The following is a 26,486-nucleotide window of genomic DNA, read 5'->3' as shown; positions in this document are numbered from 1 at the left end:
TTACTTTGTTTATACCACTATTCATTAGCTTTATTTGATATTGTTCTTCACCAATAGCTTGCTTTATAATTGAGGTCAAGTCCTCGTGATTTTCAACACCTGTTATCATAATGGGTGGGGGTTTGTGACTGTGCAGCAGTAGTGTTTGCTTTGTCTTTGTGTTCTGTGGCTTGTCTCTGTGATTTTTCATCAGCCAACTTCCTTTTTTCCTGCTATTTTGAACTCGTATCCATGTGGTATCGTCAGCAAGGTCATCATCATTCATTTCTACTTCTTGTGGGATTGTTTCACCTGGATTTTGGTTTAATTTTAAATTTAAAGTTTCTAGTTCTAGTTTCATTACCTGAAGCTGTTCATTAAGGCTATGAATTGTGGATTTCATCTGCTGTTTATTCATCTCGGACTCTTGCCAAGCTAAATATAGCCGCTGTTCATTTTGGGTTCTTGCAGTGTTTTCTGCTAAGAGGTTGCTGTTGATTTGAAGCAGTTGTAGTAGGGTGAATCTGCGCCATCTTACAATTACGCACACACACTAGACAGAGCACACCAATGTCCAACCTTCCTTCCTCGCGTCACGCGAGTAACGTATAATATAATATTAAGATTATTTTTGGTAGGAAAACTTAAAATGAAAGACTGTAAACTGAATAATTACTGTAATTGATTTCGTACACTTGCTTTCCAAATATTTTAATTTTTCCACATTTTATAAATATTTATCAGCCTTTCTATATTCATGTTATCTATAGTCTTGCAGGATTACAATAAAGTATGACCATTTATTATCTCAAATAGTATTTTTTCTTTGTTTACTTCTTTTAAACATTTCTCCACAGTAGTTACTCATCTCTTTGTATACTTAAACTTCTACGTATGCAAGTAAATTTAAATACAACAATAGAACTTTCTTGTTCTATTTTCGCCCAACAGATTGTTATTAACCTAGCCTTGAAGCACGCGGTAACGTAGTTGGTTGAAGCACTATGCTACAAACTGGAATATCGCGGGTTGGAATCCGATGAGGTGGATTTTTTTTTTCAAATTACCTAATCTTTCCAGCCGCAATATGGCCGTGGTGTGGACTGAGCCTTTAACAGAAATGAGCACCATGAATCTTCCTGGGAGGTAAAGGACGGCCGGCGCGTAAGGCTGACAACCTTAGCGCCATCTGTGAGTGGATTGTCTAGAGAAAATGTGGAAGCCTCGACGTCTCACAACGCTATGGGTCTTCACGACCTCTTACATGGATAGCTTTACCTTTTTTTTAAGCTGATGTGTTCTATTTTAGTCTCGCTTGGTTTCTTGACTTTTAAATTCTATATAAAATCTATATTAAAAAGCAACGAAGTGTATTAAATTATGAATACAAACTGCAGGCAGCTCCGCTGTTCTACAAAGATGCCAGAAGTCGGCAGTGGATTTTGTGGTTATGAGCTTTGGCATGTGGTTCGACGTGACAATTCGCCTCCAATGTGTACGACATCGGCTTTCTGAAATAGGCCTCTTAAGATATTGAAGGTTTTCCTCCGTTCCGGCTAACATTACTGTTGACAACTTTAGGGTTAATATCTTCGGGATGGCTCGAAGCTTTTAGGTAAATCTAGCAGTCGGTGAAGTGTGGAGGCTAAGCCATGATTGGACGAAACAAAGGAGCGGCGTGCTATCCAGTAAGGAGCGACCATGTGGCTAGTACAGACGGGTGATGAACGAAATGTTTTGGCGACCAGATGGCCCTAAAGATGGGTGATGAAAAATGTATCAGTAACATCTCTAACAAGCTTACAGATACTGAGACAGACCCTAAATACGGTGACTGATAATGTCCTTGATATAAAATGAAGATTTCCCATTACAATCGAAAGTTGCATTTAATGATGGACAGTAAAAGTTGTGCAGATGTTCTCATGTTTTGTTGTTATACTTGAGAACTAACTACTCCCACCACAGGACATTCGCACTGAAGCTACAGCAGTCTCGAAGAGTAGAGAGTGACAGTGTTTGTGATTTAATCAGTCTCTACAAGGCTATAGAAAGGAAACCCATTTTCGTAAATGTCTGTAGACCACTCTGAGACTGCAGATGTTATGAAGAAATTATTTTAAACTGAAGGTCACAGGTTCATGACTCTACCAGAGTAACATTTTTTAATCCATTAAGAAAAGAGATTAACTTCCTTTCATCTTTTTGGGGCTCAATTGGTAAACGTTGAGGCGTGTGGAGTCAATATCAGATTTAATTGCAGTACAAACAAAACACAAACTCCGCGGCTTTAGTCCGCAATCGAACTATACCGACCGAACGACCGCCGCTTGTCGGCGTAGTTAGTGCCAACTTTAGCGGATAGAGGGTGTCGCGTGGTCAGCGCAACGAATCCCGTACATTTAACAGATTTATTAAAGGCTTTTAAATTGAAGATTTTGCAATTTGAAGATATGTGTGTACGTACAGAAGAAAATGGTATAAAAGTAAATACATGTATATGCATATACACTGTATACTAGGAGCTCTTCTTTTTTGTACACTGAAAATCTAAAGTTACGGAACGCAAGCTTCAAGAAGCTCTTCAAACGGACAGATTTTCATGAAAATACGACAGAAAGACTATTGTTGGCAAATCCATCAGCCTACTCTGTTACAATAAACTCACGTAGCACAGTAATGCTTTTATTATATATTCAGGATATAACCTTATATATAAAATAATTTGTTGTGTTTAGTTTTGTTACTTTATGTGTCTGTCATACAGTTTTGTTCCTGTCGCATTAATATTATAAAGCATGTGATAAAAGTTTGCGGGCGTCCAGCCAAATAACTCAGAGTCATTCCCTGAGGAAGGAAACACAGAAAGTGTGCGAAATACGTATTTGACTTATATTGCAAACTGACGTTTGGTTTGAAAATTTGGTCACTTTTAGTCGCCGTGAAAGTCCTGTCATACTTGTTATCAGTTTGTTTATCTATAATGCCAATTTGTTTCAGTTTCTCGTCAGTAAACACCAAATTCACGTTAAGATTTTATTGCATGTGGTACTTTCTCGCAATCCAAGAGAAGAACATAGAAGCACACAAGATTGTATTGTAGCCCTCTTTATTGCGTACCAGAGCGACTGTAGAATTCTCGCCCTGTTCTCACTGTGCTATTGTGCTCGAAAGAAAATCTGAGAAAATCGCTCATGAAACGAAGTCTAACAAGATATATGACTAATACATACACAAAGACCTAGGAAATGACCTGCAGTTATGCCCTAAAGTCGTGAAACACCTGTATATTTCAGCCTTTTAAGTGAAGGTTAATCTCCTAGAATCTTCAGCCTGATGTGTCCTGTGAATCATGTCCAGTTCTGACAAAGTCTAAAGTCTTTCACCACAAGCCAATAGCCTCTCATCTGATCAAGAAACTCCCATATTTTATAGAACTCTAAGAGCGGCCTCCGTAGTCTAGGTACGCGGGTTCAAACCCGGCGGAGGTCGTGTAATTTTTAAGGGTGGAAAAATTCAGGGAAGAAGTCCTCCGGGAGGGACTTTAAGCCGTGGGTCCCGTGTCGTAGATTTACGGCACGTAAAAGATCCTCATGTCTCTAGGAGACCTCTGAGAAAAATTAGGTAAAAAGTTTCCCGCCAAAGTAGTTTCCAGTGCCTCCGGTAGATGTGGCCGAACTTGCTGACTGAAAGGGGCTGATAGCAAGCACCAGTATCGGGAGGGTATGGCGACTGGCAGAATATCAAAGGGTGGCGTACAATAAATCAACAACTGGTCGCGGTGCATGGGGAAACCCACCCTCTCTAATAATGAATGAATGAATGAATGAATGAATAGAGAACTCGAAGGGACCTTACCGTATAAAAGGTTATTAATGCCTTCTAGTGTGATTAATAAATGTTGTGTCTTTTGATCTTTCATCCTTTACATATATCGGTTGGAGCGACCATCTTCAGAAGGACAATATCAATACACACGGAAACTACTATTACGATGTCATAGATATATTATCCTATAACAGTTACTAAAATGTGCATGAATTTGTTAAAACATCTACAAGTTATTACAATTAGTCTATTTACAAAGTATTGTTTAAAAGACGTTATGTTGAAACCTAGAACCAATTTGGTTCGTGTCTACTTATCCTTACTGTTTTCACAAAAGCTGGCCAGTTGACCCTATGCCTAGTCACCAGAATCCAGGCCACACATCATATCCTATATTTTTAAGAATGTTTTTAATATTATCCTCATCTACTTTCCGTGGTCTTTCAAGTGATCTCTTCACTCCAGCGTTTCCGACCGAAATCATGTAAGTTACATCGCCTCAGTGCGTGCTACATGCCCTGTTCATCCCGTTCTCCTTTATTTGTGACCATTCTTCTGATATGTATACAAGATTACATTTTCTACACTGTTGAAAAGTCAGAAGAGATTACAGCATGTCAGACCAACAGACTATTACAGAATTTATGTCCTTAAGGTTGAAAACAATTTAAGTGTTTTGTTTGTGGGTTTCTATTTTGTCATGTGTGATCGTGAGAATGAATGAGCCAACTTTGGATTGTGAGGATTACGACACAGAAGAATTTGTTGTGTTTATGAAACCGATCACGTTTTTGCTGGGGTATTCGGGGTTGGTACGTAGTGACTTGCGCAGTTCGACGCTTCTGCTTCAAATCATTCGTGCCTGCTTGTGACTGCCCGGCACAAAGTTATGTCCCATTGTTTATGTCCCACACTTTCTGTTCCTCGCGTGCGGTCTGCCTACACTGAAGGACGGTGTGACGCCCAGCACACGAAAGCATGAGAATATGTCGGATATCTTCAATTAGAAGGACAAGCTTTGGGCATTAACCCAGCAAGATTACAAATTTGATATTTTTTGCTCTTAGTCTGTATCGCGGGAAGGAGCCGGGATAGCGCAGTCGGTATAGCGGGAAGAAGCCGGGATAGCGCAGTCGGTATAGCGGGAAGAAGCCGGGATAGCGCAGTCGGTATAGCGGGAAGAAGCCGGGATAGCGCAGTCGGTATAGCGGGAAGAAGCCGGGATAGCGCAGTCGGTATAGCGGGAAGAAGCCGGGATAGCGCAGTCAGTATAGCGGGAAGGAGCGGGGATAGAGCAGTCGGTATAGCGGGAAGGAGCCGGGATAGCGCAGTCGGTATAGCGGGAAGAAGCCGGGATAGCGCAGTCGGTATAGCGGGAAGGAGCCGGGATAGCGCAGTCTGTATAGCGGGAAGGAGCCGGGATAGCGCAGTCGGTATAGCGACTGGCTACGAGCTGGACGACCGAGGGGTCGGAGTTCGAGTCCCTTTAAGGGCATGAATTTTCTCTTCTCACGTCGTCCAGACTGGCTCTGGGATACACCCAACCTCCTATCCAATGGGTACCGGGGCTCTTTCCCCGGAAGTAAAACGGTCGGGGCGTGAAGTTGACCCTTCACCTCCAACTAGTGCCGAAGCCAAGAAAATGTGGATCTATACATCCACTCCCCCATACGTCTTCATGGCGTAGTGCTTAGTTAAGAGCAGGGAGAACTGTTTAGTGGAGTTCTAGTGCAGGTAGGTGTGCAATTTTTCTCTTACCCACGTCGTCGACTATGGTTCTGGGACCCTCCCAGCTTCCTATCCAATAGGTACATGGGGGCTTCCCCAGGGTGGGGGAAGCGGGAATGGCTTGAAGCTGACAACTCACCTCCAACTAGTGCCGAGATCAAGAATACGCGGATATATACATCCACTCCCGTAGACGTCTTTATAGCGCAGTGCCTAATTAGTTAAGCACAGGGACTACTTTACCCTTAGCTTCTGGATTGCTAACAAAAGAGACTAACCCCATGTAACAGAGTCCTTCTTGGAAAGCTGACAGTGACTCAGATGGGCATACATATATCCTCTTACGGAATCAGAACGTTCATTGCCGTGTTCAGAACAGCGCAGCTAAATCCGGTCCACATCTTCACATTCGATCGATGCCTTCATATTGTCGCGTATCGGGCGTATAACGCGACAAATAACTTCACGGTGTATTTGATGTAGCGAATTTTATTTCACATTCGCACTTACAATCACCCAAATTACAGATTTACGATTACTGCTATCTGCAGTATCACAATTAGTACACTCCAAATGCCAGAATACAACTGACTGGTTGCTGGCTAACTCGGAACTAACTCGGAGGTAGCTCGAGGACTCACTCGGCGGTAGCTCCAGGACTAACTGACTGTGAATAGCCTTCGCTGCTCCTTATGTAGCCTCGACTGGACAATACGGAAAACGGCCACGTAATAGGCACCCTTGTTGCCTGGCGCTGTGTTGCTAGTAACGCTAGCGGAAGTAACCGCTGTTACTACTTTGTGACGTCACCGCTGTTGACTCGCGTTGCCTAGCGACCAGGATGCTAGGACTCGTCTAACGTCGGCTCACTTCGGCTTCGCTCGGCGCATCACGCCTGGCGGGGGGAGGGGCGTCATCCATAGCTCAACATGTCACAATATTATCCTCCCATCTACAGCTACTTCTTCCATGTTGTACTTTCCCTTCAGTCTTTTAGAACAACATTTTTATATGCCTTTCTCATCTACTGCATCCATGCTACGCGTTCAGGCTACCTTATACTCTTATCACCCCTAACGATATGCGGTGGGCCGCGCCATAGCTCAAGCGGTTATTCGCTGGCTTCCCATTGCGGCGGGCTGCGGGTTCGATGCCGGGTCTGGTCAAGTGGGATTTGTGGTGGACAAAGTGGCGCTGGGGAAGGTTTTCTCTGAGTACTTCGGCTTCCCCTGCCAATCTTCATTCCACTAATTGCTCCACAATCCCCCTCACCTATCTGGGGCTGGTACAATAGGCCAGAAGTGGCCGCAGTACAAGGGACTTAGTCCCACCCCACTAGCAGTAAAAAACGATATGCGATAAAAATTAGAAATTCCTCACTTTGTGCGTTTTTTTATCCCATTTGTCCAGCGTCTTAACAATTTCTCTGCTACGTGAATTTACTCGTTTATTTAGAACTTATCCGTGGTTAGGAAGTACAAGTTTGGGGAGCCTCAAATGACAAGCCGTCCATAAAAAGGTCAGTGAATATGAGTTGCTGTTGTGAAATTTAAAATGAGATACTGATAAATACAAACATTCAGAAATAGTATCGACACATGTTGAAAAAGCGAAACGAGTACACTTCTTCTGAGACATTATAGTACCTCATCTCACTTTCTAATTATTTTAATATGCATATAAATACATCATCATCATCATCATCAGTAATCTGTCAAGACGACAGGTCCACAGTCTCTTCCTAAACAATTCCTCCACTTAATGCGATCTAGAGCTTTCTCCTTCAAATGACCGTATCCTCTTCTGTCCCCAAGGTCATCCAGCATCTTCTTACGTCTTCTTCCTTGTCTTCTTGTCACTTCTATCCGCCCATCTATCTTTCCTTCAATAACTTCTTTTAGAAGGCAGTTTCTGCGTAAAACATGACCAATCCAATTAGCCTTCCGTTTTCTTATTTCATGTAGGATATTCCTCTGCTCACTGACTCTAATTAACACTTCTTCATTTCTCACATAATCGGTCCAACTGATCTTCTCCATTCTTCTCCAACACCACATTTCGAAACTTTCCAGATGTTTCTGATCTACTGCCCTAAGTGTCCATGTTTCAGCCCCATACAGAGCTATGCTCCAAATGTAGCATTTCACTAGTTTCTTCCTCAAATTTAAGTCCAATTTGCTGGTAAAATACATAAATTTTAAAATTTGATATGAATGGTGTAAATAATAATAAATTAATTTATAAAGAGTAATATGTTTTTTATTTGCGAAAGTTCATCCATTTTATTGTACCTTGCTTATCAAATCATATTTTTGGGTGGAGCCTCAAATTGGTATCAGGTTAAAACATGCCTTATAACTGCTGGCCTCTTCAGGGTAAAATCTATTCCGTAAATGTTGTTGCTGTGACTGAGAATACAATTTGCTTTTGATAAGATGGCAGGCTAGAAGCAAATTAACTGCAGATCGTGACGTCACTCTAAACTAATGTCCGTGCGTGTGGATGTAGTCATCAGCTACAATAACATCTCAGTGTTACCTCAGATGTTGAAGCGCTTTTTTTTTTTTTTTTCAGAGTAAGTTTTATTTTCACGGTGAACAGTGACTGACAGTCATTGGATGCGTTGGTTGTTTCATTTCGTAGAAAGTTTTCTTGTAGTATAATTACAGGTGGGATGCAACAGAATCTTTCTACGAAATTGCTATAGGTTGACTTCTCTTGAGACGTGATGTCAGTGAAAATGGTTTGCTGCCTGCTGACCTAACATGCGGAACTGCTAATTGTTTAGTTGCTCATAAGTAATACGGCCAGTGTTGTTTACTTGAAACTTATTACATCATGTAGAACTCGCTGATAATATTAGCAATGAGTGCTACTAAGTGATCAAAAAGTTGCTCTCTAGCCATTCGTGGTATATTTAACTCTAAAAATGCCACGAGTTGAAAATTTCGACTTTTAGAAAAATTGCTATATCTGACAACATGTGACATCTGTTGTCATTATATCTGAACTACTTGGTCAAGATACGTACGGAGAGAATTTTTCTTAACATTTGAAATTCTTATTGAGTGCAAATAAATATATATATTGTCACGTGTATGTGTGTGACTATAGACGGGCTTTGGATTGGTGATGATACTTATTGACTCAGTTCGTAACTATACTTTACAGTTCACTGCTACAGGCACGCTAGTGCCCTCAGTCTGTTACAGTTTCAACTAGTCGTTTCCTTCCAAAGGCTTCTAGCAGTGGAGTTTCTTCAGATTCAGCGCTCACTTCGTTGCCCGCTGACTAATACTCGACGAATCAACTCGTTTCTTCAATCTCTCCTGCTTACATCTCGGCACGGACCGCTTAGAAAACGCCGTTCCTCACTGATGTAATTCAGTTGTTGCTTTTTAAAAACTGCTACCTGATAGCGAACATTGTTTCTTTGTTCGTTTCGCGGTCGTTACCTATCAACGGGTCTCTACATGCTGCAATATATACGAATATATTGCTTTAATCACGAAAGAAAAGGAGCTCTTTCAACATAAAATGGCGGCTTCCCAGTGCAACACACAAAGCTAAGATTTAATGTAGGGTTAAAAGCTGGATCGTAAATTAAGGTTAATAAGGTTGCCATTGCCTCATATCAGGTCTTCATAGCGTCGAGTGATTGGTAATTAATTCCTTGGTAAGAATGAGGAATTAAATGGTCGTGGCTTATTATAAGGCATTATACCAGCTTATAAGGTTATTTAACGTCATTGAACCGGCGAAGAGTTTATTTAGTGTTGAATGAAACGTAAATATACTAAAATGGTAGAGCCACTTCCTCTTGAGAGTTTGAAGGATATTACTTACACTTCAGCACAAGCAGAGATACGTATATCCTCGAGTTACCATTAAGGTAACCTGCCCAGTCATGGCTCTCATTGACGCGTGACTCTGTAAGTGTTTTTTTCTTCTCAATTTATTTGTCTAATAGAACACACACCAAAGGAATTCTCGCAATACTGTTGCAACTGTATGAAACTTCATGTTAATTCTGGGACTTACTAAACCGCGTGCTGGAAATGGAGTGTAGTTCTCTCTCCGTATGACAAGGCAATAGAAAGCGGAGTTACTTGCCCAACAGCTGGGGACGTAAGAAGTACTTAGAAATTATGAATTTCGCTAAGCTCACAGTAACGTTATTCTTGCATATGAAAGGTTAACAATTATAATTCTGCCTCTATATCGCTAACTTTAGTACCAAATTTTGCGGATAGAGGGTGTCACATGTTCAGCGCAACGGATCCCCACGGCCGTTAATCTCGGTTTTCTAGACCGGAGCCGCTACTTTTCCTTGAAATAACTCCTCAGTTATCCTCACGAGGCTGAGTGGACCCCGTTCCAGACCCACTACTCTAACTGCCTTCTTCAGTGAGGCTTCAAGCCCCACAAGTTGGTCGCCACTTACAACCGCCCCTTTGTTGCCCTTCCGCCTGCGGCTCCATCTGAATATTAGTGCAGGGAGTCGAGTCGATGGCGATCGGCCCCTCTGCTCCGATGACCACTTTGACGCTGCTGAAGTTGCTAGGTCGTAGCTGGTTTCGGCTTGACCCGGCTCCACCGCTTCTTCCTTCCGTTGGGATTATTGGGGGTTGGATTTCAGGATGGGATCTGATGGTATGGGCGCCAGCAAACAGCTAGAGACTGTTTACGATTCATAGTAAAGGGGGGAAGGTGTGAGTAGGTGAAAGCTGACGGTGGGTTTGACTAGTTAGTGGAGATGAGCCTCTCTTCAGGTCGGATACGGGTCAGGCTCGGACAAGTGAGGGTGAAGCACCTCTAATCAACACAATTCACTGTACCACCACAACACTTTATTGTTGTTCTTCTTAAAGACACTCGGCTGCGTAAATTCTCACAATCTGATTTAGTTTTGGCTTACAAGCAGCGGGCGTTACACTTACACAAAATGCACTCGATCGGCTCAACTTATAACCGTCCGCTTATGGATTAAGCTAAATCTCTGAGTCAGCACACGTAGTAAAGATAAGCAGCGGCACGCACACAGGGAGCCTGCACCGATTAACGCCTGTACAGTGCTGAAAACAAGAAGTAGCCGCTGCAGCACTATAGACGTGGGGCGAGTAACCCTGAGAATTTTAAATTTTAAAATTTTAAAATTGGAAAAAAAGTTTTAAAGGAATTTTAAAATTGGAACTGAAGATTTTAAAAGTGCCAGTTCATGAAAGTCAAAATTGACGTGTGTAGGTAACAAAGATAATGTACAAATCAGACAGATATCAGCGAAGTAGATTCTGTTAGCAACGACGAAGGGAACAATTGGGAAGACCTGTGTTTTAAATTTTAAACTGAGTGCAGTGTAACAGCTACGTGGGTGTATACACCTGATGATGGCTGTTTGCGGCCGAAACATGTAGTGTAGAAGTAAGCAAGACGAAGGACCTACAATAAATTGTTGCACTTAAGACGGAGTTTATATCATATATCTCAATATGAGTCGTTATGAGAGCAAAATTTTGTACTTCTTAGAATTATCTTTTAGCGCGAGTGATGCGGGGTTTGCCTCCGCCAAGTTCAAAAGTTGATACACGACTAAAAATCCTTAGACTGAACCCTCTGCCGAGCCAGAGGTCCTAACTGATTTGAATCTGCCTATTCTCCTCTCCTCATAATTTCCTTGATAGGCCGATTGAAATAAGGGGAGTTGGTTTAATTTTGGTTCCGGCCAATGACAGACTATTTTAAAGGGAATTTCGCCCTAAAAGACAAAACGGCGAAATTGACAGCGATGCAACTTATGAGAGATCACAAATGATTTCTTGGCACTCCCACTTCTGACTTACGACTGGTAGAAACTGTCACTTGTCAAATTCTCAAAGTGGCTTGCCGCTGTAAGTCAAATTCTCAATTTCTAAAGAAACTCAGTGTGGTTTCTTGAAGTATCACTTTCTGCCCTTTTGGAAAATAACACCAGATGCTTGGACGCAAAGACTAGCAGATGTCCTTGTCCGCGCAAGTTTGGCCTATCTGCTCATCGCCTATTCCTTGTTCTTACAGTGTGTCTTAAACCTTTGTTTCGTCGTAACTTCTTATTATTAAACTCTATTAGCTACTAATAAAAAAGGGGGAGGGAAGGATTTCAATGGTGCGGTTACACTATTTCTCAGAAAATGTGGTAGCGCCGGGAATCGAACCCGGACCTCTGGATCTGCAGCCAGGAGCTCTGACCACTGGACTACAGAGGCGGTTCTGATTTCGCCGACAAGCGGCGTTAGCTCGGTCGGTGTAGTTCGCTTGCGGACTAAAAGCCACGGAATCCTTTATATCGCTGGTTATGTGCTCTACAGTCACAGTTGGGAGTAGTGGAAGGTTCTGTGGTATGTACACCTGCTGCTAGGCAACGGCTGTTGCTAGATAGAGGACCGCAGACAACAGATGAATGGTGTTTTCTGCGCTGTTTTGAGGTTGAGGAATAGGTCGATCAGCGTGTCCGTAATAACAGAAGAATTAGCATTCGGGTGTCTGCAACTGAAATGGAGTTGAGGATTTCCTTTCTGAAGAAATGAAGACTGCCGTCTTCTGGGTTGTGGCGTCGTGTAGATATTATATAAACCGACGTTTCGGAGAAACGTATCGCCTCCATCTTCAGGGTAGAAGAAAAAAAGTCCGCGAGAGAGGAAGTAGCGTGAGCATGTTGCTGCAGCGATTTTTTCTTTCCTTCTACCCTGAAGATGGAGTCGTTACATTCCTCCGAAACGTCGGTTTAGACAATATCTGCACTGTGACACATCCCAGAAGACGACATTCTTCATAGTCACCGCCGTGAAAACCTCAAGTCTTATAGATGAAAAAATATTTGGATCTTTGTACCGAATGCACTGAAAAAGAGGCCGATTGCTTGGAAATGTCTGATGTACTCGTATACATGTATTATTGTGCGACTATTTTATCAAGAGTTATAAAAAAGTTTTGTAATTTTTACTTGCTTTTGTAGCCTAAAATTAAAATCCGTGGCCTGTGTCCGTAAGCGATCTATACCGACCGATTGACAGCCGCTTGTCAGCGAAATTAGTTGTGGTCTAGTGGTCAGAGTTACTGGTTACAGATCCAGATGTCCGGGTTCGATTCCCGGCGCTACCAGATTTTCTGAGAAGTAGTGGGTCTAGAACGAAGTCCACTCAGCCTCGTGAGGATAACTGAAGAGCTATTTCAAGGAAATAGCGGCTCCGGTCTAGAAAACCGAGATTAACGGCCGTGGGGATTCTTTGCACTGACTACGCGGCACCCTCTATCCGCAAATTTGGCTTTTGTAACCTACGCTCTGAAAATATCTGCCAGCTTGTTACTTAGATCTTGAATGTAACAACTTGTGGATTGAGCCTTGCGTGTCTAATGAAGACGTCCACTTAGAGACCATGAATTTGCAGTAAATCATCATCATTTTACGTAAACATGTTTGTACTATGGGACCCCCACCGATAGATGTCTTACGTCACTTACGCTTTTACCTGTGCTTGATTTTGTAGGATAATTGCATTACACTTTAAGTTTCTTTATATAATTCATTGCAGACGACCTTGTGGAATTCTAGACCAGATGCGTTGGCCAGGTATTTTACATACAATAGCATAGCCCGTATTTATATTTTTACATATTATATTCGTGTTATTAGAAAAATGTATTCGATGCAAAGAGTTTCGACGCCATCTTTGAAGATCCGCCTCAAGTTCTCGAAATGCAGGTTGTCACCTGATGGTTATCTCCTGCCCACTTTTCAGGTGTTGTAAGGATTAGGACGTAGGTTCCCTCGTTTCTTTTTTCGCGTTACACTTTAAGAGCAAATAAAACAAAACTTAAAACATATAGACTTGCTCCTTTTTCATTTCAAAGGGACGTTTTCTTTATGGGGCACTCGGTAGCTTAGTTGGTTGAGGTGCATGCTTCAAGCTAGAATGTCATGGGTTCGAGTCCCGATGAGGTGTATTTCTTTCAATTGATCTAATAATTCCAGCCGTACTGTGGCCCTGAGGTCGACTCAGTCTCTAACAGAAATGAGTACCAGGAATCTTCCTGGCGGTAAAGGACGGCTGGCGCGTAAGGCTGACAACCTCACCGCCATCTGTGAGGCGATTGTCTATAAAATGTGGGAGCCTCGACGTCTCACATCTCTATGGGGATCCATGGCTCCTTATAGGTATAGCTTTACCGTTACCATTTCCTTTGTTGCTATTTACCAAATATACGAAGGTAAGAGAATATTAAAACGAACTTAATTTCTATTGAAGGAATAATTACAAAGTATTTAGACATATTTTATTCTGAATTTAAACACCTGGTCAGATGACCTATAACCTATATTTTCTGAGTCAATAAATTTAAATATTTTTAGTTTATTCTGTAACCAAGTAGAAGAAGAAAATTTGTGAAATTGACAGGTAGAGTGCGTTCAGTGAAGCACATTCACATAAAAGATTCAACAGCTACGAATTCAGCAATGTAACTACAGTGTTAACCAATAGATAGAAACCCACAAGTTATTACATTCAAGATTTAAGTAACAAGCTGGCAGATATTTTCAGAGCGTAGGCTACACAAGCCAACTTCAGCAGATAGAGGGTGTCACATGATCAGCGCAACGAATCTCCATGGCCGTTAATTTCGGTTTTCTAGACCGGAGCCGCTATTTCCTTGAAATAGCTCCTCAATTATCCTCGCGAGGCTGAGTGGACCCCGTTCCAGAAGCACTACTTCTCAGAAAATCTGGTAGCTCCGGGAATCGAACCCGGGACTCTTGATCTGTAGCCAGGAATTCTGACCACTAGACCACAGAGGCGGTCCCATGTATTGACAGTGTCATAAAATAAACCACAAAGAAAGTAATGAAGGAGACTGAAGTGTGAAGGAGGAAATGTTCATGTTATTCATGCCTTTCAACTTACTCAGTGCTTCCAACTTTACTTTTAAGGGTAAATCTATTTTTTTCTCTTGACCGATTAGGCTCTCAGTTCTGTTCCCATTCCGAATTAATTGTAAAGTTGTGAATCTTGTCAGTAGGATTCCTTGGATGGGGGATCAACCCGACGCAAGCCCGCTACCCACACAGGACAAAAACAGACATCCATCCATGCCTCGAGTGAGATTCGAACCGACGATGCTAGTGCTTGAACGGGTGAAGATATTTCATACTTTAAACCGCTCGGCCACTGTGATCGGCTAAAATTTGATGTATTCTTTTATTTTTACTTTCCTTCGTTAATTCCTTCGTATTAAGCGTCCTTTCAAAATGCAAGTCTTAGCGTTCCAGTTTCGGGTTAGACGAACTTGGTCGGTGGAAAAGAAACTACGAGTGCCTACTCTCGGCGTATTGTTTTAGAGTGGGACACACATGAACCACTGTCACGTGTCCCCTCTCAGGACCCAAGTCTCGTCTTCTCAATGATCCTCATTAAATTGATTTATCGGAAGAGTGCGCATTAATCTGCATGAGATAAAGTATTCTTAGCAACGGCGTGACGTGAATGGTCGTATTTCAAGGCCACGAAATGTTTTTCCGTGTATGTCACTGTAATTCCCGCAGCTCAGTGCTGGCCATTGGGCCGGCAATTGGTACCTGTAATGTTCTCTTCTTCCTGGCGAGATGTTTGTTTAAGCTCCCATTACGCTCATGTCTGGGAAGAACTAATCGCTTACTTTCCTTTCGCTACATATCAAGTATTTGATACGACACGGACCGCGTAGAAAACACCGCGTTCTTCTATTTTTGCATGTATATTCCTTGCATCGGGAACGTGTTTACTGACCCGTTGCCTAGCAACGTCATGGCGTGGTGACACAGGCACCCAGACAGCAAGATGATCTCATAGGACTCCTTTTATTTTTTTATCATAAGAAGAATAATCCAAAATGATTCGTCGTTTGAAATATAGGAACAAAATTACAATTATGTCGCTGGTTCAGATCCTTTACCTCTATTTAACACAGAGACGGGGTAGCTCAGTGAGTATAGTGCTCATACCAGTCGTGATATCAGTCCGGTTTCCTATGCAATAAATAAGTCTGGGTCGTGAAGCAGTTGATTTTCAATCTTATACCAAGCTTAAGAATATATGGTTTATACCTCCTAACCTCCATACGTCTTTATAGCGTGGTACTTAATTAAGCACTTAGACAACACAGTTTTGGATTTTGTGTTGGTCTGTATGTTGTGACAACTGTGAATAATAACCTCTATCTTTCTGGTTATTTTGTATATTCGCCGGTTGTTATGCCTGTTCATAATAGCATAATTATTCGCATATACACCTGCATGACATAGATTCTATGTCCCTATCCTATCTCCTACACATGTGATACAATTTCCAGTCACCTCATCATAGACGCTTCTACTGAAATAAGATTTCAAGGACTCCTCATTAAGTATCAGTCGTCTCATCTTGTCGTTTCTTCTCTGTCTTGTCCAAATATCCTCTTTGACACTCTGTCCTCAATCATAGTCTTCTTTAGGTAGACATTTACTTATCAATATTTACTGTTCGAGTCTCATAGAACAGACGATTGTTACCGTGGGATGTATATTGATAGAACAGCTTGGCCATTGTCTGCGGGATGTAGCGATACGTGTTTCGAGGACTCTCCAATGTCAGAATTCCTCTAATCTCATTTATGTGACTTTTCTGAGTTGTTCTTAAAAGAGCAGCTTCATAACCCGCACTCTTCGCCAAGTACGTACATTAGAATTATCACATAAAGGAGGATCAGATGGACAGGGAACGTAGTACGCATAGGGAAGAGGAGGAATGCATATACAAGGGAGAGTCAGTAAATAGATCACATGGATATAATACTTAAAACATGTGATATTCGAACCTGAAAAAATTATTTCTCGATGTATCTTCCAACAACACTGATATAGTTGCCCCCATCGCTTCACCAGTGCGTCGAAACACACAGCATAGAAGTATTTTGACTGTTGTTCCAGTCACTTCCGAATCTCCGTTTAAACCTCTTTGCCATCAGCGAAATGTTTGTCGCCCAGTTGTGATCCGCTTTACACGACAAACACTTCCCCACAGTAAACAGGAAACATTTCTTTGTGAATACATTTTGCATTGAACCTTTTTACCCGCAGAAAAAGCACAACAGAACGCTGCTCTTCGGTAGCATAATCCTCAAGCGTGGTCGCCGTTTTGACTACTGAATCCAGCCTCTGAATATATGCATGCGCGTCTGCTGCCTACACACTGTGTCCAGGTTCTGTTAGGACTGCGTTCATTAAAAATACAAGACGTGAATTATTTTCAAAATTTCACTCTTTTTATTCAAAATAGTCTCCTTCTGAATCAATACATAACTGGAATCGATTGAAAAGTTTTCGAAAACAGTCACTATACTCCTTTTGTGGAATCGCATTTAAAACTGCGGTACATTCCCTTTGGATGTCTTGGATGGTGTCGTGACGGTCTCCTTTCATCGGCAACTTAACTTTTGGGAACAACCAGAAATCCGCCGGAGCCAAATCTGGCGAATACGGAGGATGATCAAGGACTGTGATCCCTTTCCTGGCCAAAAAAATCGCGCACGATCTTCGATTTGTGGGGTGGGGCATTGTCGTGGAGGAGCGACCAGGAAACTTGCTCTCGATATTCAGTTCGAATTCAAAGAATTCTCGCCCACAAACGATTGAGGACTCTGAGATAGTAATCAGAATTCACTGTTTGACCTTCTGGCAGAAATTCCTTGTGAATGATTCCTTTGGAATCGAAGAAAACGGTTAGCAGTGTCTTTACTCGACTCTTTTGCATGCGCACTTTCTTTGGTTTCGGCTGGCTTCCTTGGGCTCAACCACGCTGCACTCTCCCGCTTTGTGAGAGGCTCATATTGAAAACACCATGTCTCGTCACCAGTAACAATCGATTTTGTAAATTTTGTATCACTTTGGGCCTACCGTAACATGTCTTTGCAATGTTCCACTCTGGCCTGGCATGTTTTTCATCGCCTGACAGCACGTGCTGTACAAACCGCGCACAGACCTTCCGTTTGCCAAAATCCTCGGTCAAAATTTGATGCACGGTACTTTTTGGTATTCCCAAAAGCTCCTCGATGTGTCTTGCAGAAACACATCTGTCTGATGCAAGGATTTCGGTCACTTTTTTCACGTTTTCTTCAGTGCGACTTCTTCTTGGCTTTGATGCACGTGAAGCGCCTTCAGTGTCCTCCCTGCCGTCACGAAATACAGAATACAATCGAAAAATGTTCGAGTGACTCAAACAATCACTACCATACACACTTTTCATCATTTCGTACGCTTCTCTGGTTGTTTTGTCTAACTTCAAACAAAATTTGATGTTGGCTCTCTGTTCAACCTCCATTTTCCGACGAGCGTCAGAACCGTCAGAACAGTACTGTTACATTCAAGGGCAGAACACATGATGCAGCGATGCTTGCGCTTTGAAATTATAGATAGCCACAGCTGAAACTTCAAGAATCTTAACGCCACAACTCGCCAACAGATGGCATTGCAGTGCCAATTAAAAAAAAAAAAGTCACAACGGATCCTGAACACACCGTGTAGACTCTCATGAAGATGACCTATGCTGCTACCTAGTGATACATATAAGAAACCCATTACGCCCATTACAGCTAGTTTACTTTTCATTACTGACTTATTTACTGACTCTCCCTTGTAGGATTTTTGTGGGAAAGCCAGAAGGAAGAAGGCCACTAGGAAGACCTGGACGTAGGAGGGAGGTTAATATTAAAATGGATCTTATAGAGGTAAAATGGGGTGGTATGGACTGGATTCATCTGGCTCAAGATAGGGGCCAGTGGAGCGCCCTTGTGAACACGTAATGAACCTTCGGGTTTCATAAAATTTTGGGAAATTCTTGAGTGGCTGACCAACTGGTGGCTCCTCAAGAAGGGCTAAGCTCCATGGGGTCAGTTGCTTAGTTCTGAGTTTTTCCTAGATTTAAATTTAATTTGTCATTTCGCCTGATGTTTCTTCATCTGTAGTGCAGTTAAGGACGAAGGGGGCAAAAGCGTATGGGAATTTGTCAGTTCAGAGGTGATCTAATCAAGGGTGGTTGTATGAATAAAAGGACATCTGTCAGCTTTATAAACGTAGGTGGGTAGACAATATTAAAAGTCATATTATAAGAAACAATTTTGTCTTATTTTGAATCTAAGGAAATATTTTTTATTGTTGTTATTATTTATTTCGTGGAGTGGGGTGAGACTGCGTCCACTTTGTACGCCGGCCACTAATCGGCCTGTTCTATCAGCCACGGATGATAAATGAGTGCATGGCATTTGGTGTAATGGGAATTGGCACGGGAAATCGAAGTGCCACATTGTCCACCACAAATCAAGTTTGGCCTGACCTGGGATGGAACCCTAGCCGACGCTGTGGGAAGCCAATGACTAACCGCCTGAGCTATGACACGGTCTTTTACACGTAGTAGAATTACTGTAGACTCTAATTATACTTGCTCACGCCATTGAAGTTTCCGAGAATTTAAATTTTAGACAGTTGTTTAAATAATATTCCGACTAAGAACAAAGAAGTATGCATCAGCTAATACAGTCTGTGTTTCCAACATCAGAAAGGACTACGCATTTCTTAAGCAAATTAACTGAAATTATTACTTACGTCATATGTTCCCGCATTCCTCTGCTTCTACGTAGCTGCGAACACGTCGGTGTCGAACGGTCGTTACAACATTAGTAGGCGCAATGGCTTATGGGTGATCAGGACTTATTTAGCCATATACTTTATAGACTGCATCCTGTTGTGTATATACTATTTGATTTTTATGTGTATTATAAACGTCAACAGACCGCCTCTGTGGTCTAGTGGCCAGAATTCCTGGCTACAGATCCAGAGATCCGGGTTCGATTCCCGGCGCTACCAGATTTTCTGACAAGTAGTGAGCTGGAACGGGGTCCTCTCAGCCTCGTGAAGATAATTGAGGAGCTATTTCAAGGAAATAGCAGCTCAGGTCTAAAAAACCGAGATTAAATAGCGTGGGGATCCGTTGCGCTGACCACGCGACACACTCTATCCGCTAAAGTTGGTACTAAGTTCGCCAACAAGCGGCGGTCGCTCGATCGATATAGTTCGCTTGCAGACTACAGGCCACGGATTTTTTATAACCATCTACACAATACAAGGAGTGGTGTGCAAATGTCTTCAATGGAGATAGTAAATGTTAATGTACATTCTACATATTTATTGTAAATATAGCTATGCTACATGTTTCGACCACAGTTTGGTCATTATCAGGTGTTAAATGAACATATGTCAAGTAATTAAACACATTGGGTACAATACGGATCCGTATTTGTTAGCAAATTGCTGTGTTGCAGCAAATATATCTCGGGAATATATTCACAGTATTTAAAAAGGTAAAAACTATACAATAATTAATTATAATAATCGTTTGAAATATGAAAGTGTTTGTTCTGAGTATTATAGGAACTCACGAACTATACAGAGGCATCGCGGTACAAGTTGTATCTGTGGTTTACCATTGAGCCCTAAGTTAGTGTTTCCCATTTGTGCTGATAACAAGGGCTTTGAATGAATTTGTATTAATGCCACATGTCGATTAAAGGTGAAGTTGTTCCTGTGCTTAATTAATTAAGCACCACGCCATGAAGACATGTGGAGGAGTGGAGGTATAGCTCCACCATTCTTGACCTCTGTACTAGGTGACGGAAAGTTGTCTGCTGTGAAGTATAGAAACATTTCCTTCCCTGCCGGGAATCGAACTGTAGCCTGTTGCTGTACCGACTGAGTTTTCCGGGCTTTTGTATATCGAAGTAACCAGTAATTCCGGGTTCCTATATATTGAGGTAAGTTGTAATTAATTTTGACATTTGTAAATAACATTTTAGCTATTTTTAGAGATTTGGGTCGGGGGGGGCTGTGTTGCTCACCTCAAGGAAACCTCAACAGACCAAACGCTTTTAGGAACCACATTGCCACCGTGAATACTGTGTGATTTGAAGACTTTCGCCCCATATAGTTCTTCTTTCACTGAGCTACAACGGAACACCATCATCACCACCTCTACAACGAAAACAGTGGCGCTGTTGTAACACCCTGTACTTCTTTTCGTCAGGTGATCGTTTCTAATCTGGTCCTGAGAACACGATATCCCAGCTGAACTTTTCCTGCTTTTCCTCAGTCCTTCCAGATATATTCCAGGATAGTACGTCAATTAGATCACGACCGCTCCTTCCAAATCCTTTTCAATTCATTAGCCATCCTAACACTCGACGCCATATATTTTAGGTCTGGACTATGAGAGCACAGTGAAACAATCCGCAGAACCTCTGCTATGTTGATTTAGTAACCTTAAGGGAAAAAAATAATTTCTGCATGGTTTATTAAAAGTATTTTTTATTGCTAGTGGGGTGGGACTAAGTCCCTTGTACTGCGGCCACTTCTGGCCTATTGTACCAGCCCCTGATGATAGGTGAGGGTGATTGTGGAGCAATTGGTGGAATGAAGATTGGCAGGGGAAACCGAAGTACTCGGAGAACACCCGCCCCAGCGCCAATTTGTCCACCAGAAATCTCACTTGACCAGACCCGGGATCGAACTCGGGCCGCCGCGGTGGGAAGCCAGTGACTAACCGTTTGAGCTGTGGCAAGGCCCTTTGTTAAAAGTAAGTCTATTACATGACGTTCGTGTTATACAGAGTCTCACAGTAGGAAAGGTCAGTATTCTTGGAGGTCACAGTATCGGCCAATCCTATTCGGAACGGTTTCACTGTATAGCTCCAAAATTGTTGATAAGAAAGAGATATTACGTGCTGTTTCTAATACCGTTATATATTGTTCAAGTAGCATAGTTGGTACCGTTTACCTAGTATAATACATTTTCGAAAATTCAACCGTCAACATCAATGCACTTTGCAACTCGTGTGAGGACATGGAGTGTTGCTCGTCTGTACAGTGTACAGTGTACTGTTCAGTGAAATAGCTCTATCTCGGAAACCGTTCGGAATAGGACACATGCACATATAAACTTTTTGCTTAGAATGACCGATACTATGACCTCCTAGAATACTGACCTTTCCTACTGGGACATTCTGTATAACTGCATAGTAATATTGATACATCTTACGTAATTGTAAATTTATTATATTAATATTATTAGTACTATTTTGTTAAAACTTGTAGCATATTTTATTACAGCTCCTTGTTCCAGGCAACAGTTTCCATCCAGAATACATTTTTTTTTTTAGATGAAGTGTGTGTGAGAGCATATTCAGGGCCTGATTTAAGGGGAAGCAACGGGGTGCTCGCTCCTGGGCCTCCACTAACTAGAAATAAAATCCACAGATTCTATTGAGACGTTTTCTTCTCTAACATCACAGAAAATTAGTTTGTATTTTCAGTTATGACGAGAAACAAGAACAACAAAAAAGAATTATCATAATCTGTATATGCTTTTACCAATTTGGGCCTCCATATTTTGATTGCCCTGCGCCCCCACATCTGTAAATCCAGCCCCGAGCTACATTTACCGAATTTGGGCATTCAAAAGTCAGTGTTACAGATGTAAATTGTACAGCAACCTTTGTAGATGAAATTGTTTGTTGCCATTCATTTGCCTTGCTACTATACTTTTTTTTAGGACTTAAATTATAAATATACGGAAGAAAGCCTTTTAAGTAAGTGAATTACAGCAAGGTTATGTTTTCAATTATCTCAATATTAGCCATTGTGTTTTGACCTTAGTCATGAACTATTAGAAATGAATTTGACCTTTAAAAACTCGATTATACGAAGGGGCTATAAGAACTATGAGTCTTCATTCCTGTGTATGCCTTGTGTCCCACTCAACAAATTGAGGCTCTAATGCGAGTTAATATACTGTGGAGGTTTTTCTTTATTTGGTTACAATTACGAGTGTACATTTCAAATGTTAATTGATAAAGACAAAAATGGTATTACTTATATTTCGTTGCGTCCTGTTAGCCTGACAACCTTACCGCCATCTTTGAATTGATTGTCTAGATAATGTGGGACCCTCAACGTCTCACAACCCTGTGGGCCTCCGTGGCCTGTTAAAGGGATAGCATTATCTTACCTGTTATGTACTCGTAAATAACTGTAGATAATTTTTTTCTGTCAGCGCAACAATGTTACCAGCAGGTGGGATTGCTGTCTAGGACGACATGTGTAGGACAGTTAACCTCAATCACTGACGTACCCGACAGAGCAGATATCTCTCTCCACCCCGGTCACTTGAAGATGGAAACAGATCCAAATTCGAAACTTTGGGGTCTTTAGAGTACTGAACGATGGTCAAAGTCCAAAATTCCAGCATTCATCGTCAGAACACTGTAGAATCCATAATAAATATATTGCGTATATATGTGTACTGTACGTGTATATGCTACATACATCCGCCTGCATGCATAAGAGAAATCAGTTACTTGGGAAACTGCTTATGAGGGCCATGCCCAAGAGTTTCTTTCGCGTAATGGAAGACTAGGACGTCACTCATCCGGTTTAGCGCAACATATGCATGAATTAAATCATGGTGGTGGATAACCTATTATTCAAACAGGTAATTAGGTGAAGAAAGTCGTCTTCTGGGTTTTGGCGCCGTGTATTCTTCGTTTTTGCTGACGTTTCGGAGGAACGTATCGCCTCCATCTTCAGAGCAGGTGAATGGCTTGTGAATGCAGAAAGCAGCTATCTGCATTCACAAGCCATTCACCTGCTCTGAAGATGGAGGCGATACGTTCCTCCGAAACGTCAGCCAAAACGAAGAATACACGGCGCCAAAACCCAGAAGACGACTTTCTTCATAGTCATCGCCGTGAAAACCTCAAAACTTACACAGGTAATTAGGTATTTTAAGGACAGAATCACAAATTTGACAGGAATACAACCTTCATAGACCGTTATGTCATTTTGTAGGTCGCCGTGTAATAGGAAATGCAGAGTAGCTTCGTCATAGTATCAATTCGCACGTGGTACTGGTTTCAAGGTGCAGGACCGTTACGTAAATATTTTCAGTAGCCAATTTCATGAGCATGTAAATATTATGACAAATGGATCACTACAGTCAATACTGGGTCATTAACTGTTATATGCAGGTTGGTATATCTTATTACTATATAATGAAAGTGTACATATTATGAAATTGACATGCTAGTCGCCGCCTAAATATAACTTGTTTGTTCATTACTTTTTCCTAGTTCTGACTTCGTGGAGACTGTGCCCTAAATTGTTTAATGCGATGGTTTTTATACGTATATGTCGTTCGTCAAATTTTCTTCTAATAAGCTACTTCCACCTAAGGCCGCGCCATAGCTCAAGCGGTTAGTCGCTGGCTTCCCACCGCGGCGGCCCGGGTTCGATCCTGGGTCTTGTCAAATGGGATTTTTGGTGGACAAAGTGGCGCTGGGGCGGGTTTTCTCCGCGTACTTCGGTTTCCCCTGCCAATCTTCGTTCCACCAAATTCTCAATTATCATAATCTCCCGGGGCAGGCTAAAATAGGCCAATCAGTTGCCGCCGTGCCGAGTGGATCCTGTTGGACTCCACCCCCCACTAAGCGAATGCTTCCACCTGATAATGATCTTGTAACATCGAAACATATCAGGGTTTTAGCGACACTTAATCCACATAAGCAATAGATAATATAAACTTTGATTGTTGTTGTTGTTGTTGTTGTTATTGTTATTGGAGCGGGTGGGTTTCCCCATGCACTTAGACCAGATATTGGTCCATTGTGCGTCCCCCTGTGATATTTTACCAGTCTCTATTCCCTACCGGTACTGGTGCGTGCAATCAGTCCCGACTCAGCTAGCGAGTTCGGCCTCTACTGGCTCAGCGGTATCTCGATGCTTCCCCCATCTACCAGAGGCGTTAGAGAGTACTGTTGGGCGGGAAATGTCCTGAATTTCGCTCAGAGGTCCCCTTGGGACATGAGGTTCTTTTTACGTGCCGTAAAGCTACGACACGGGACCCACGGCTAAAGTCCCTCCCGCAGGATTTGTCCCTGAATTTTTCCGCCCTTAAAAATTCCACGACCTCCGTCGGTCACGAGGTGGGAACGTTACCCCTAGACTACGGAGGCCGCTAACTTTGATGGTATCTTTCACCCTAATTTCATATAGACAATATATCTGGCAAGAGAATCCTACCAAAATTTTGTCAGATTCCTACTTGATTCGTGCTACGGCTTCTGTAGCTACAAGTCCAAAAGCAAAAGTTTTATTCTTAATTTTTCACATATTAAATACTTCGATCTGTTTCATCTCAAAATTAATTTGAAACAAAAATATGTTTGTACACCCAGTAGGATGTCCTGGATGGAGGATCGGCTCAAACTGGCTGTTACCCTTTCAAAATAATACAGAAAATATGGAAAAAATATTCATCCGTTAAACAAGGGGTGATGTCCTTGGTATTGTCACGTGAAAGCGTGACTACAGATAATGTTTGGATTGGTAATTGGATTAATTAAACACTTACAGGTCGTAACTACAAGTAACTGTAGCTCTATCGCTAATTCACACACTCAGCATATCTTCAGGATGGAAATGCAAACCTTGCAAGCAAGCAATCTGGAAGCAGAACGACTTTGTGTGCACGGTTTACTCTCCGACCCTGAAGATGGAGACAGTATGTCCGTCTGAAACGTCTGTAAACTTTCACCAGACAACCCAGAAGACAATACTCTTGTCAGTACCACAACGACCCAATTTCTCGCACACTGTTTATGTAATTAATATATGGGCTTACGTAAGTCGTGAAGTGTAATTCTTGTAACAGGATAGTCAAGTCTTGATTTCTGTGTTTGCAGGACGAGAGGGGAAGACTCATGCGCAGGAATATCGTCCGCTATGCTATGTTGTCTTACGTCATAACCTTGCAGAAAGTCAGTTTCCGTGTGAAGAAGCGCTTCCCCGCATGGCAACACATGGTGGACGCGGGTGAGTACTGCCAAGTCATGTCACTCAGCACTACATCCATTTCACTGTGTTTGACTTAACTTGAGCATTAAGTAGGTTACATAATACAAATAATAGGAGAAGATATTTTTTCTCTTCTGCACAGCGTCTGGGGCCCACTCAGCCTTGTATCCAATGGGTTACCTTGGGGCTTTTTCCCTTGCGGTAAAGCGGCTGGGGCGTGAGGCTGACTATTCGTCTCCATCTAGTGCCGAAGTCAGGAATGGTGGGGGTATAACTCAACTCCTCCGTATGTCATCATAGCATAGTGCTTAATGAATTAAGCGCAGGGACTTAACATTTTTATATTTTGTTAGGCGAAGGACCTTATTAACAGCTGAGTAGGCGATTGTCTGTTGGATGTCTTTAACATAAAATTCCTCCTTATCCGAATTCCCTTTTCATCATATCTGCCCGGTAATTATTAGGACGCCACATAAGATACAATGCATAAAACGATCTATGCTCCCGCTGTTTCACAGCGAGACAACCAATCTTCGTGGTGAGGCCGGTCTCTGTGCTCTTCTTGAGAAGCTGCCAATTGTGCAGCTACTCAAGAACTTCCTAACATTTTATGGAACCCGAAGGTTCATTACCGTGCTCACAAGAGCTCTCCACTGGTCCATGTCCTGAGCCAGACCAATCCAATCTATATCATCCCGATCCATTTTAATATTGAACACCCACCTACGCCTTGGTCTTCCTAGTGGTCTCTTTCCTTCTGGCTTTCCCACCAATATCCTATATGCATTCCCCTTCTCCCACATTGGTCTCTATGGGATTTACAAGACATATCACCATTCAACGCAACGGAGATAAACAATACAAGAAGTTGTTTTTGAGAATCTCACAGCGGTGGTTATGAAGAGCTCTGTCTGCTGGGATGCATCCTCATGTAGTAACACGGCGATATATTCCAGAAGTCAGAACTCTTCAGTAAGAAAGATGCTTGATAGCATATCCTTTTGCTTTAA

General features: G+C 42.1%; 1 protein-coding gene across 1 annotated transcript in view; it reads left to right on the top strand.

Moving 5' to 3' along the window:
* LOC111873920 (bestrophin-2) overlaps nucleotides 1-26,486 on the top strand; it is a 204,519-nt gene that overhangs the window by 91,835 nt on the left and 86,198 nt on the right. The window contains exon 4 of the mRNA XM_023869014.2: nucleotides 25,365-25,494. Within this exon, the coding sequence (XP_023724782.1) occupies nucleotides 25,365-25,494 (130 nt within the window). The remainder of the gene's footprint in view (nucleotides 1-25,364; nucleotides 25,495-26,486) is intronic.

Source organism: Cryptotermes secundus, unplaced genomic scaffold (genome assembly GCF_002891405.2).
Source record: "Cryptotermes secundus unplaced genomic scaffold, Csec_1.0 scaffold639, whole genome shotgun sequence".
NCBI lineage: Eukaryota > Metazoa > Arthropoda > Insecta > Blattodea > Kalotermitidae > Cryptotermes > Cryptotermes secundus.
This window is presented reverse-complemented; position numbering and strand designations above follow the sequence as displayed.